The following is a 12,451-nucleotide window of genomic DNA, read 5'->3' as shown; positions in this document are numbered from 1 at the left end:
CTCTTCCTTTGGAAGGGAAGATTGCTTTCCCTTCCCCAAACTGCCACAGCAGGGGAGTTAGCCACTCCTCTCCTGAAGGACCCTTCCGTCACCTTCATGTTTTGCCAACTGTAGGTCAATTAACTAAATTAATGAAAGGTCTGGAGTTAACGTGAACATTCTTAGAAGTCCTACCAAACAAGAGACTGATTTTTACTTTATCTGCTTGGTGTACAAGTAGGTTGTTATGCCAGAGATATGTGTGTATCATTAATTAATAAGGTGACTAATAAAAACCTCTGGTTTTGGGAATGTCTTCCAGAAACTGGGAAACTATAACAGAGATTTGGTGCGAACTGGTTGCATGATGTGTAACATAATGACAGTAACAAAACCTCCGACAGTCTTCAGGGTGACACCAAATTAATGTTTTTTACAAACTTCAATTCTTCCTATTTATAGTACAGTGAAAACATTAAAATCATTTTGTGTTAAGTACAGCACCAAGATATTTTATCTTAAAAAAAAAAGGGGGGGGGGATTTTTAGAATGAAGCCTGCTTTTCAAACATGAGTATCTGCACCAGCTTTGAGATACTTCTCCGTGAGGAGTACATGGACATGTACGCTGTGCCACTCTGGTAGGAAGAGCACAAGAGAGCACATGCTGCCACCCGCACAGCGAGTTCTAGAAAAGTGCACAAGTGGCCAGCGCGGGCTGCCTCCAGGGAGGCGGCCTGAGGGCTCGGGAGGCAGCACCTTCTTTCATGCTGTTTACAAGTTTGAGCCCTATGAATAAGTTACCCATATTGAAAACGATTTTTTAAAAAGCTTTTGAAAGAAAATTATGTTTGTACAAAAAATTCCTAACATCTTAAATAAGTACATGAATTCTGATTCATGGGGCTTTTCCTCTCACAAACAGGGCTTGGGGTAAGAGAAGGCAGTTGTCAACTCTCCCAGCAGATAGGAACACGGATGGAAAAATACATTCTGGGAAAAGCTTATTTAGATTTCTGGAGAACAAGTCACGGTTGCTTCCTCCAAATACCCTGGACACAATGGGTCTCTCAAATTTTGTATTGTTTTTCAAACCCTAAAAAGATGATCTGGGCTCCCTGGTCTGACACCGGAGGCTCTCCACAACCTTACCTTGCCTTCGGGTGCCCAGACTGACTCCCACAACAGTCCTTCCTCTATGAAGAAGGTTCCCTGACCTCGGGCCCGGAAGCCTCCCGTCACAGTGCTGGTCACCACAGCCTCGCAGTCTCCCACACAGAGTAAGAACATATCGCCGATTCAAGTGACATAAGCATTTAAATCTTTGTTGCCTCCAAGAATGAAGCAGTACAGTGGAGACTGGCCCAGCTCCCCACCACCACACCCAGAGCAGGACCACCCTGGCAATCTCTGCCTCTCAGAAGCAAGACCAGGTGACCTCTGACTGGTAGCCCAGGGAGTGTAAACCAACAATAGAACTGGTTTCTGCAAAAACTATTACCTGCTCAGGACTCTCTATTCCAGACCTTCACAATGGCTATTTACGCTGTTTCCTACACCTGGAACCGTCCAGTACTCTCCACCCCCATCTGGTGTCCATCAGCAGGTCTCCACGCAAGTGACACCTCTCCCAGAAGGCCTTCCAAGACCTTTTGGAGCAGACTCTGTCCTCTGCCCCCACCGTGCATGGGCACATCATGCCTAGAGACCTCCCCTCTGAGGTCCGAGGTCACACCGAACTACAGCCGAACCCCCAGGAAGGCAGACACTGTATCTCCAGGGCTGACACCACAGTGTAATAAATATTTTCTAAATGGAAAGTCCTACATCTAAAGTAACAAATACTTTTGAAAGTGTCTTTAGAAGATGGTCCCTTGGAAGAAACTTCGTCATAATTATCTTCAACTATTAATGAATGACATAAATAAACACACTGAGGGGGGTGCCACTAGCCATGTGCTGCTGTTGACATGCACATTAATTAAAATTAAACAAAATTTGAAATTTATTTCCTGAATCACATTAGTAACTGGTGATTCCAGTGCTGGGCAGTGCAGATCAGAACACGGCACCATCACCTAAAGTTCTACTGCATGCTGCTCACTCGAATACCACAAGAACACGGGCATTTCAGATGTACCAATCGGCCTTCTTAGAAGAAATCAGTTTTTCCTTCCACTTTCAAAGTCTGAGAAAGTTACCAGAGTACGCTAAAACAGCCAACTATCTCCCAATAATTCAAATGATTCTCTTAAGATTTTTAAAGAGAAGTTCAACCGTGGGCAGACAATGCTCTTCTGCAAACAGAACCCAACCCCATCATTACTAGAGGCACAACGAAGACAGCACAGGTCTATGAGAGCTTCATGCCATTTCGTCATAGTCAGTGAAAGTTGTTTACTAAAAATAAAAGATTTAATGTAAAGACACCCACAAATTAGAAGAAAGGCTCTTTGTCCACCATGAGACAGTTTTTTGCCAGCAAAACCACAAATCACCACACCCGAACTATCCAGGAGAATGGAAAGGAGTAAACTCCATTCCAACAGCTTCCAGGACAGAATCTGCAGCAGAGACAATCCCCCACAACAGCAGAAGCCTCGCTCTGAAGTGAACGCCACCAACACTTCTTTCATCCCATCGACCTGACTAAACTGCACCATGATCCTGAGGCCATTTCTCCCCTAACACTGGTTTTAGAAAAAGACTGTTTTTATGATTTCTCCACACTTGCTTTTCCTTTTTCACTAAGTCCTAACCTAAATCAACTCCTCGTGGAGAAACAATTCCATTTAGACTTCAATTTTCCAACAGAGAAGCGTTTTCAACTTCAAACACAGACTGGGTAAAGTCTCGTCTGTAGGATGCCTGCATCTTGGATTCCAATTCCTTCTCCCGCAAGCTGGTGGAGACGACACTCACAGTAGCACTGGTGTAGGAAGAGAACCAGGCGGGGTGGCACCTTCCATTTAGCAAGAAACTCCCGTGGATCTGGTTCAGGGTCAGACTCCTCACCTACATCGTCCCAACCCCCACCAGCCCACAAGGAAGGGCACAACTAAGGTTCCCCACACAATTAAAGACCAGCAACAGCTACCACAGCCTGTTTTATACCAGGAATCACAGTAACCTAGTATGAGGGCCTTTTTTTCCCCTGGAGAAAAAGATTGCTACCCTCGCCTACCCAAGCTTCAATGTAAAGTCACTGGCCCAAGTCTCAGAAATGACAAGCTGAGATGCAGCGTCCACTCCAAGCAGAGGCCAGGGCTCCTTCCTTAATACCGCGCCACCCGCCTCCCATATAAAAAGCTCTGACATTTCCTTCAACTCTGAGTCATGGGTAGAAGGTTCTACTTTTAATCAGGTGACAAATACTCAAAATATTTTAATCCAAAGGAACTGGGTCAAGCTTTTATAGCCCATCATTGTCAAAGCAAACCCTAATTATTTGATAGATTTCTACAGTTCCGAGTGTCATCATTTGGTTTATAATCAAATACCAAAATCTCCTTATTTAAGCATCACACAAGCCTCTCATAACAAAGAGGTTATTCTGTTTTGTTTTGTTGGGGCTTTTTGCCATCTCATTGGTTATTCTAACTACAAAGTTAAAACATGTATAAATGGTACAGTTCTGGTTAAAAAAAAAAAAATCCAAAATATTTGGGTGGTAGGGCAAAGGGAAGCCTTTGAAATAATAAAACTCTGCTTCACAACAGAACTGTACAACCCCATTAAACAGCTGACCACTGTTAAGAACCACCTACTGTCTACACGGTGGCACGGGTGGATCAGAAAGAGGTGCAAATTAACAGATTTTCAAACAGTAGCAGATGGGACACCTAGACACAGGAAAGTCAGATATAATCAGGTGACATTTTTTTCACCATTAGATTTCACTAAACATCCCTTTGATTAATGGAAATGAAACATGGGGGGGGGGGGACTGTCACATGGGATGATGTCTTTCTACAGGGAAGGTTTAAAAAGAAAGCAATTCAACTTTTAGACACAGAGCTCAGAGACAGCCTTGCTTCTCAAATTTAGAACCAGAAACACCCGAAGGCAGTTTTTCAATGTGAGCAACAGTCATTCCCTATATTGTCTAAAATCCTGGGGGGAAAAGAAGTCACTTTTGCTTACTTGCATGCCTTTCCTGCACCCGTTCCCTGCGTCTAAAGAGCTCTCCCGTAAATCTGAGTGATTCCCGGCCATCCCGTAAATCTGAGTGATTCCCGGCCGGCCAGTCCAGGCTGGAGATGAGCACCCTCTGCCCCCTCCCATGGGACCCCATGGGTGGCTCCATCTCAGCGCTCCGGACAGAGGAGCACAGCCCCCAAAGAAAGTCCAATGTACAAGAGGTCCCCAATAGGCACTGCTCCAAGGACTTAGATTTCTTCGTCAGGGATGTGCGGCAATGTGAGAATTTTCCTGAAAGCAAAGTTTAAGACTGGCTGGACAAGTGTGGCAACCCTCCCCCAGTTAACGCCAGAGCTGTGCACGACCACGCCAGCCGCGAGGAGCCCATCAGTCATAGGACGGCATTTCTAAGGACGGATGTACCACTAAGCAGCGGCCACAGAGCAGGCTAGGGGACAGCAGGCACGTGTGCCGAAAACCAGAGCGGATGGCTGGGAGTTTGAGAGCTTAGGAGAGACTGTCTGGGACAACCAGAGGACTTCGAGGAGAGCAAGCGGCCACAGATCATATCCACAGGCCGTGCACCATGACACTCACAGAGACGAAACTGCTGTGAATGGACAGGGAGCTTTTCTCAACACTATAGAAGGCACAGACGCCCACCCGCTTCCCCGGCTGTCTGGCGCCTTGCTCTGTCAAGGTTCCCTCGCTGATCAGCGGATTTCTGAGGTGTTACCCCCAACTGGACATCCAGCTCTGGGCTTCTCCACGCAGGGACGTTCAGGGACCAGAACGTGATACAGGAAGCCCTCCTGGACTGCCCTTTCTGACTCAAGCATTCTGGCACTTAATATAGCCTTTTGTATTCTTGAGTTTTGCCTCCAAGTTTTTGGGGTTTTTTTTTGTCAACACGGTTCTAAGCTACTCAGAGCCACGCATAAGAATCCTCTGCATGCTGCTACTTACTCTGTTAACAGTACCTCAGACTGAATTGTCGTATCAATAGTAAAGAACCAGAATAACCTATCCATTTGCTGCTTAAACAACCCCATGAAAAATGCTTCAAGTCAGTTAAGAATCTTTAGAACACACCGCGCCTCCTAAGTTTTTTGCAATTTTAAAATTTCATGGTCCTCCCGTTCCTATTACAAAAACATAACTGGAAATGGAGACAAGATCAATAGTCTTGACTACAGAATTCTTGGCTACATCCTCACTGACTGTGTTTGCTACACCACAGATCGGACGCACGTGCATGGCTACCGTCTCTGACAGATCCACTGACCAATGGGTCTCCTGTCCAAGGGACTGGGACTATGGGGCACATTCACTTTTCAGGAGAGAAAACCGAGAAATCCCACATTACATCAGGGTCGCACACTGTGGCGAGAGGGCCAGCTCCTGGCTCCAACAGAAGTTACTAGTTTGCTGGTACACAGCGGCGCCCACTGGTGTACGTACAGGTGGTCTGGAAATGGCAGTGTTCAGTAGCTATTAGCGACCTTGTGGCCTGCAGAGCCAAAAATATAACCTCTGGCCCTTTACAGAAAGTCCGAGGACGCCTGCATTACATAAAAAGGGTGTGGGAATGAATGTGCAAACCAGAGCCCTGCACCCCAAGGCCCAGAGCCCCGCAGCATGCGAGGGCTCTGGGAAGGCCTTGCAGTAAAGCTGCTCCCAGCCTCATGTGAGCACAAAACCTTTTCTGAGAAACGCTTCTTTGCATGACTTCTAGTTTCCCTGGCACATACCCGGAATGCTGGCTTGAATTAAGATGGCAGAGGTGGTGTCCCGACTAATGGTACCCAAGAACTAAACTGGCTTAACGCAAGCTTTGCTCATCTTCCAGAGGTCACAACAAGGTACGTTTCATCCTAACCAGGGAAGGCACATTTTAGCAGAGTTATTTTAACTCTTGTGTTTTCAAACACACTAAGTAGAACACGAAATCAGCACTTATATGGCCCCAAGGAATCACATACTTGGTCACAGAGCTGCGGAGGCAAGAGGTAGAAGTTGTACAAACACAGCTACTGCTAAGCAGAAGCTCCTTCATCCCTTTCCAAGCTGTTTCCATACCGTTTTAGAATCAGGGGATCACACTCCAATGTCAAACAGGAGTGACGCTTGGCGGTCTGCTGTGCCGCGAGGCACCCCTAGCGGGGTTCGTACTTACCTATCATCACCCCCAAGCAACTTCGACGGAGCCCTAGGTTATCCAAAAGTCCCTACTTTTCCAACACGTATAAAAGTAAAGCAAAGTCATGAAAATCCCTGTCCCTAGAAGTCTCTATAAAAGTTTATGTTTCCTATTTATCCAGAACTCAATGAAGAGATGAAAAAAAAGTGACTGGTCCTCAATTTTCCACTGTCATTGCAAGAAGGGGGGACCAAACTGCTGCACCGGAACCAGAGGGAAGGGGCAGCCCTTGCTGCTACCCACAGTAGGAAGAACACATCCCGCTCCCCCAGAGCTGGTGCCAGACCTCCCCCCGAGATGTACTCCACCTGCTGGAGTCACACTACTGAAACCTGCCAAGTACTGCAAGCTCGTAAACCCACAATTCAAGCAAATTTCACATTTATGGACGTGGAGTTGTAAAATGAATATACAGTTATTTACTCTCATCATCTAGGTTTGGTTCTAGTTTTCGGCGGATCACCTCTCCCACGTCTGGCTCCTTACAGAGAATCGGCAGAAAGAGTGTCTTCCCATCCTGCCTCACAGCGCACTTTGAGGCCCGAGCTGAGGGGACAGGAGCTAAGCGCTCGGGTAAGTAACACACAACACATAAAGAACAGTTCACCGTTTTGTTGTGAAAGGTGTTTTGGTTGGTAACTATATTCACTCCAGATTTTCCTTAAATATCGTTTCCTATGGCATTTAAAGAGATTCACATTATAAAGTGTAATCACTACTGCTTAGGGACACTTACACAGGATAGGATGAAATAGATCTGTGTGCAGTTTTCAGAAGACAGCCTTAAAAAACTTGAACTTAACAAGTTTTTGTTGTATGTAAATCTGGCTTCAATAAAGCTGGCCGAAAAAAAAAAAAGTTTACTGCTTGCATGGGTATTTTACTTCTCCCTCACTATTAAATCATGAAACCCTGCTGTTGAAAAACACTAATATGCTGTTTTAATCTGGACATATTAAATAAAGAAGTTTCCAAAACACACAATTAACTACATACTGGAAACACACAGTCGTACCTCTTCCAATGGGTGCCAAGTGAAGGAAGACAGCACTTGCAAGAAACCATTTACGCCTTTGATTTGGAACAAGAAGATGCTACTTCCACAACATCTCATGACATTAAATCCAGGGCCACTCCAGAGCTGAGGTCTGGGTGAGGTCAGAAGTACTATTTTTTCCTTCTTCCTCTTGCTACCTTCCTTTGGGGCACATTCTCTAGTTCTGTATCCCCTCTCCACACTCTCCTCAGAAGCACTCCCAGCCTCTCCTGTTTGTCATCAGTGGCAATGACATTTATCACTCAGAGATGCCACCTTACCTCGCTGGCATGCTTTAGGCACATCCACACTCCCCCCCACTAGGTTGCAAGTGCCCTGTAGGGAGCACCCTGGTTAATAAGCTCCCCAATGTCAGGAGTACTGTCCTCTCCACCCAACATCAGCCCCCCAGATACACGCAACGGACACCAAAGGCTCCCAAGGCCAGTCCCACAGACATGTACTGCGTGGTGGCACTCCAAATCACTTGTTTCTTACATCACCAGGCCTCCTCCTCCTAATCCCTCAGCTTTTCCCATGCATAGAGCTCCCATCACTCAAATTTTATAACAGAAAGAAACACACCTTGCTCCACCTCGTACAACTTTCTCCTGGGAGCCTCAAAAATACATCCCCTCACAAATACGGTTGAGTCTCCCTACTTTCCCATTTAACCCAATGCCCTCACTCTTCTGAGTGTATGCAATGCGATTCCTTTCGTCCTTTATTTGCTTAATATATATCCTTAAGATCTCTGTCTCAGACTAGCAGTTACGGGACACAAGGCTGTGCCTCGTTTCATGTGCCTGATGATGGTCCTTTCCCCAGCCCCATGCTAACAGACTCTTGCCCATTAACATGATGTGATGAATGGGTAACCAAGGGAACTCAACTCAAGTATGAGCATGAATTTTATTCTTTAAATGATTTAAACTGGAGCTACTAAAAACTTTTTTTTTTGTTCCACATTTGGAAAAGAGTGAGCTCCTGACTTGGGAGGATCAAGGTTAGAAAGGAAGGGGGGGAAAGGTGACCAAGAGGGAAAAATCCTTTCAGATAAACTTTGCTGTGATTTAGCAGTGCATCAGGTAAATATGTGACCATCCAGTAACAGAACTACCCAAAAAGGCCATTCTCTCAGCTCCATCTTGGAAAGAACGGAAAGTATATAGTTGCACAAGCCTTTCTGTTAAGTCTTGTGTTAGTAATTTATCCCTCTATAGAAAACACAATCTGTAATAAACTCCTTCAACAACAACAAAGCTGCAAAGCCATTCAAAAAGTTACCAGTTTCGGAAGACAAGCTTCAAAGCTAAACTTGCCTGGTATGATCTTCGTTTCATAAGATTAAAGACTTTTCACTCAAACATAGCAAGATTAATGAAGCAAAGGAGATCTGTTTTGCAGTAAAAGGGCATTTAAATCATGGCTGTTTCCACACTTCTTACTTCAAACAAGTTGACTTGACAAAATAAACATCACATTCATTTCTTTATCAATTAAAAAAAAAAAAAAAGGGGTGCCTGGGTGGCTCAGTGGGTTAAAAGCCTCTGCCTTCGGCTCAGGTCATGATCCCAGGGTCCTGGGATGGGAGTCCGCATTGGGCTCTCTGCTCCGCGAGGGGCCTGTTTCCTCCTCTCTCTCTGCCTGCCTGTCCACTTGTGATCTCTGTCTGTCATATAAATAACGAAAATCTTTAAAAAAATTAATAAAAATAAAAATAAATAGTATTAGTGACTTTTATGTCCCATGAAACTTATTTACTACCCCCACCCACCATTCCGCAAACTGTATTTAAACTAGACAAGAATCTTCTTAGGGCGAATTTTTAAAAAATCGTTTCTCTCATGCCTACCCTAATATTCTAGGAATTGTGTTAAAACCGAAGCCATAGAATTGAAGTAGTTTTGTTTCAACAGGAGAAATAGGTTTTTTAGACCATTAGTAGAAATATGCCAGTGGCCACAGAAATATTTGCACAAGCTGAACAGCTGTGTCTACTGCAAATCTGAAGGCATTGCTGCCTTCAGCAATATAATTCAATTTGGACCCATTCATTATAAACTGATTTTCAGATGCTGCTACTGCAAGACTGTACTGGAGAAACGCAGGCTGCGCTGGAGACAGAACTGTTCCCAGCAGCGCACAAGTTTTTACTGCAAAGGAGAGCTCTGAAAGAGGAAATACAGCTCCATCGTAATGGTACCGTGGACCAGCCCACAAGAGCCCAGAGTTATTAAATGAATAGAAACTAAAATACTTCTTAAGCAACTGATGGGATTATCTCAGAAAGTTCTCAGAGATGCTGTTTCAAAGGACGTTTTATTTAAGACCCTGCTTTAAAAAAAAAAAAAAATGGGGGGGAGGAAAAAAACTGCAATTCCCACATTCGTTAACATATTTGTTTTATACATCTACACTGTAAAAACCGCATCAGCTCAAGTGGACATTGTAGCCCAAAAGGATCTGCTACCTAACTTTCTTTTAAGGTTATGCCTCTGAAATTAAACACACCAGAGCAACTTTGATGACATGTTGCTAGCGAAGTCTGGGCGGGCGAAATAAGTGACCGAACAACGAGAGTTTTCAGGATAACTGCTCAACATTTTCCCAAGGAGCACATTCCAAGAAACTTCCAAGTCTTAACTCGCAGGCTGGCTGCTGCTACTCGTGTGTCTTCTGGTCGCAGAGCTGCGAATTGTGCTACTAGTTCAGAAAACACTTTGGGTCTCCCCTCCGCTGCACTTTCCCCTTCCCTAACCGTGAAACCTACCCTGTGCTGTCATCCCTCCGGGCAGCCGACGCTCGGCGGCACAGGGAGGCGCGTGGAATCCCCACGAAGACGAGCACGCTCCACTTTACTTTTCCTCCCAGCAAGTACCGCTCGCTTTCGGCGCGCGGAGGGCTCCCCAACTCCGGGACCGGCCGCGAGCGCCCGGGCAGGGCCGGCCCCCGCTCGGGGCCCCGGCGCACTGTGGCCACAAACTTCCCCTCGGCCGGCCCGGCGGGGTCCCGGGAAGCGGCTGCGCGGGCCTGCGCCTCGGAGAGGGTCTCCCCGGCGCTCACCTGCGGGTGGGGCCCCCGCCCCCGCCCGGCCCCCCCCTCACCTGTGCTGTCATTCGCCGAGAAGCCGGGCGAGCTGAGTTTGGCTCGTTTGGGGTTGGGCGGTCCGTCCAGCAAGTTCTCGGCCATTTTCACCTGCTCGCGGAAACAGCCCCGAGCGCGGGCGGCCGGGCTGGCAAGAGCTCCGGGGCGGGGGTCGGCGCCGGCCCTGGCCGGCTGCGAGGGGAGAGGAGCGAGCGCGAGCCGCGAGCCGCGAGCGAGCGCCGAGGGAGAGGGAGGGCGCAGGCCGGGTGGGGGAGGCGGCGGCCAAATCTCAGCCACAGCAACAGCGCCCCGCAGCGCTCACCGCCCGCCCCCGGCCGCCGCCGCCGCCGCCGCCGCCGCCGGCCGCGGCCCCCTCATCCCCTGCCCGCCTCCCGAGCGCGACACTCCGCGGCGGGGGCGCCCCGGCGGCCCGGCCGCCCCCCCGGGCCCGGCTGGCAGCGACGGCGCCCGGCCGGGCGGCTCAGGCAGTCCCCGGGAACATGGTGCCGCCGCCGCCGCCGCGCCGCCGCCTCGCTCCCCCCCCGCGCCCCACTTAATTAATTCGCTCGCGGCCCGACGACCGGGGGGCTCCGGGCTCCGCTCCCCGCCCGCGGCCCGCCGCCGCCGCCGCCGCCGTGAGGAAAAACAATGCGCGAAGCGGGGCCGCCGCCGCCGCCGCCGCCGCGACCCCCCCACCCCCCGTTCCGCCGCCGCCGCCGCCGCTGCCGCCGCCGCCGCCGCCGCCGCCGCCGCGGCTCCGGGAGGCCGAGCCGAGAGGCGAGCGGGGCCGCCGGAGCGGGCGCCGAGGGCCGGGCGGAGCGGGCCGGCCGGGCGGAGCGGGGTGCGCGGGCGGTTGTGGGGCCCGGGACCGGCGGGGCCGAGTAGATCGCGCTCGAAGCCCCGGTCGGGTCCGCGACAAGATGGCGGCTGTTGATTCCTCAATTAAAAAAAAAAGAAAGTTTTTTTTCTTCTCTTTCCAGAGCCTGAACGGGGAGGGGGAGGGGGCGGGGCACGCCGGTGCGTCACCCCCCCGCGGCGTCACCACGCACGGCCCCCGCCCCGCCCCCTCCACCTGCGCCGTCCGCGGCGGAAAGAGCCGAGCGCGATCGGGCGGAAGGGGCTGAAGGCGCGGCCAGCGTGCGTGGGGCGGCGGGACTGCCCCGGCGGCGGAGCGGCAGCGCCTGTGGGACGCCCTGCGCGCGGCGCGGCCGCCACTTTTGTTCTGCTTGCGGCCGGGCGGCGAGGGCCGGAGTTGCGGCCTGGCGGCGAGCCGGGCCCCCAGTCGGCGCCGGCTGGGCCCGCCAGTCCCGCTGGGCGACTCTGCCGGGTCCCGGCTCCTCAGGGCCCTGTCAGTCCGCCACTCTCCCCCGGTGATCAGGCCTGGCTGCCTCCTCTCGCCGGATGCCAGCGATGCGTCGGGTCTCCTGCAGGTTACAGACCGCCCGCGAGTGTGTGCAGATGGGGAAACTGAGGCAGGAAGTGGCAGAGGTCAGGGCTCGACCCCCCCCACCCCCAAGTGAAGCGAGGGGGTCGCGAGACCCTTGGGCCGCCGCTCCCCAGCGCGATGCGACAGGACTGCCCGATGCGACACCCTCAGCTGCGCGGGAGGTGGCGGGCGCTGCCTCCGGGCTGGGGTCCCCTTACATCAGGGCTTCGGGCCTGGACGTCTCGGAAGCGCCCCGCCCTGAAGTCCACCGGGCACCCCACGGGGGCTCCAGGCATGTGTGCGGCCCGGGGGAGACCGGCCCGGCGGAGGCGGGGGTTGCCAACCCCTGCGGGACAGTCCCGTAGAACGCTAAGGTGTTCACGTCTCAGTGCCTTATCTGCTCCTCAAAACTTGCCCGCGCTTCGTCCCGAAGTCCTCGTCTGAAGGGTACCAGCGGCGGCCGGGTTTCCTCCGCCAGAGCCCCGCCAGTCCGCGCACACTCCTCCCTCCCGCTCCACGCAGCCCTCCCCACGTCCTTTACCTGTCCCTCCCCGTCCCGCTGCCCCAGAGTCGTCCTGCATCGC

At 50.7% G+C, this 12,451-nt stretch overlaps 1 protein-coding gene across 2 annotated transcripts in view; it reads right to left on the bottom strand.

The window, feature by feature from the left end:
- The window catches only part of LOC101681230 (CREB binding protein), a 124,966-nt gene extending 113,862 nt beyond the window's left edge, over positions 1 to 11,104 (bottom strand). For both annotated transcript variants that reach the window (XM_004750536.2, XM_004750537.2), the window contains exon 1: positions 10,462 to 11,104. In XM_004750536.2, the coding sequence (XP_004750593.1) occupies positions 10,462 to 10,546 (85 nt within the window). In that variant the 5' untranslated portion in view covers positions 10,547 to 11,104. The remainder of the gene's footprint in view (positions 1 to 10,461) is intronic.
- Between the last annotated feature and the right edge of the window lie 1,347 nt (positions 11,105 to 12,451).

Source organism: Mustela putorius, unplaced genomic scaffold (assembly GCF_011764305.1).
Source record: "Mustela putorius furo isolate JIRA1106 unplaced genomic scaffold, ASM1176430v1.1 tig00004007_pilon_pilon_pilon, whole genome shotgun sequence".
Lineage (NCBI taxonomy): Eukaryota > Metazoa > Chordata > Mammalia > Carnivora > Mustelidae > Mustela > Mustela putorius.
This window is presented reverse-complemented; position numbering and strand designations above follow the sequence as displayed.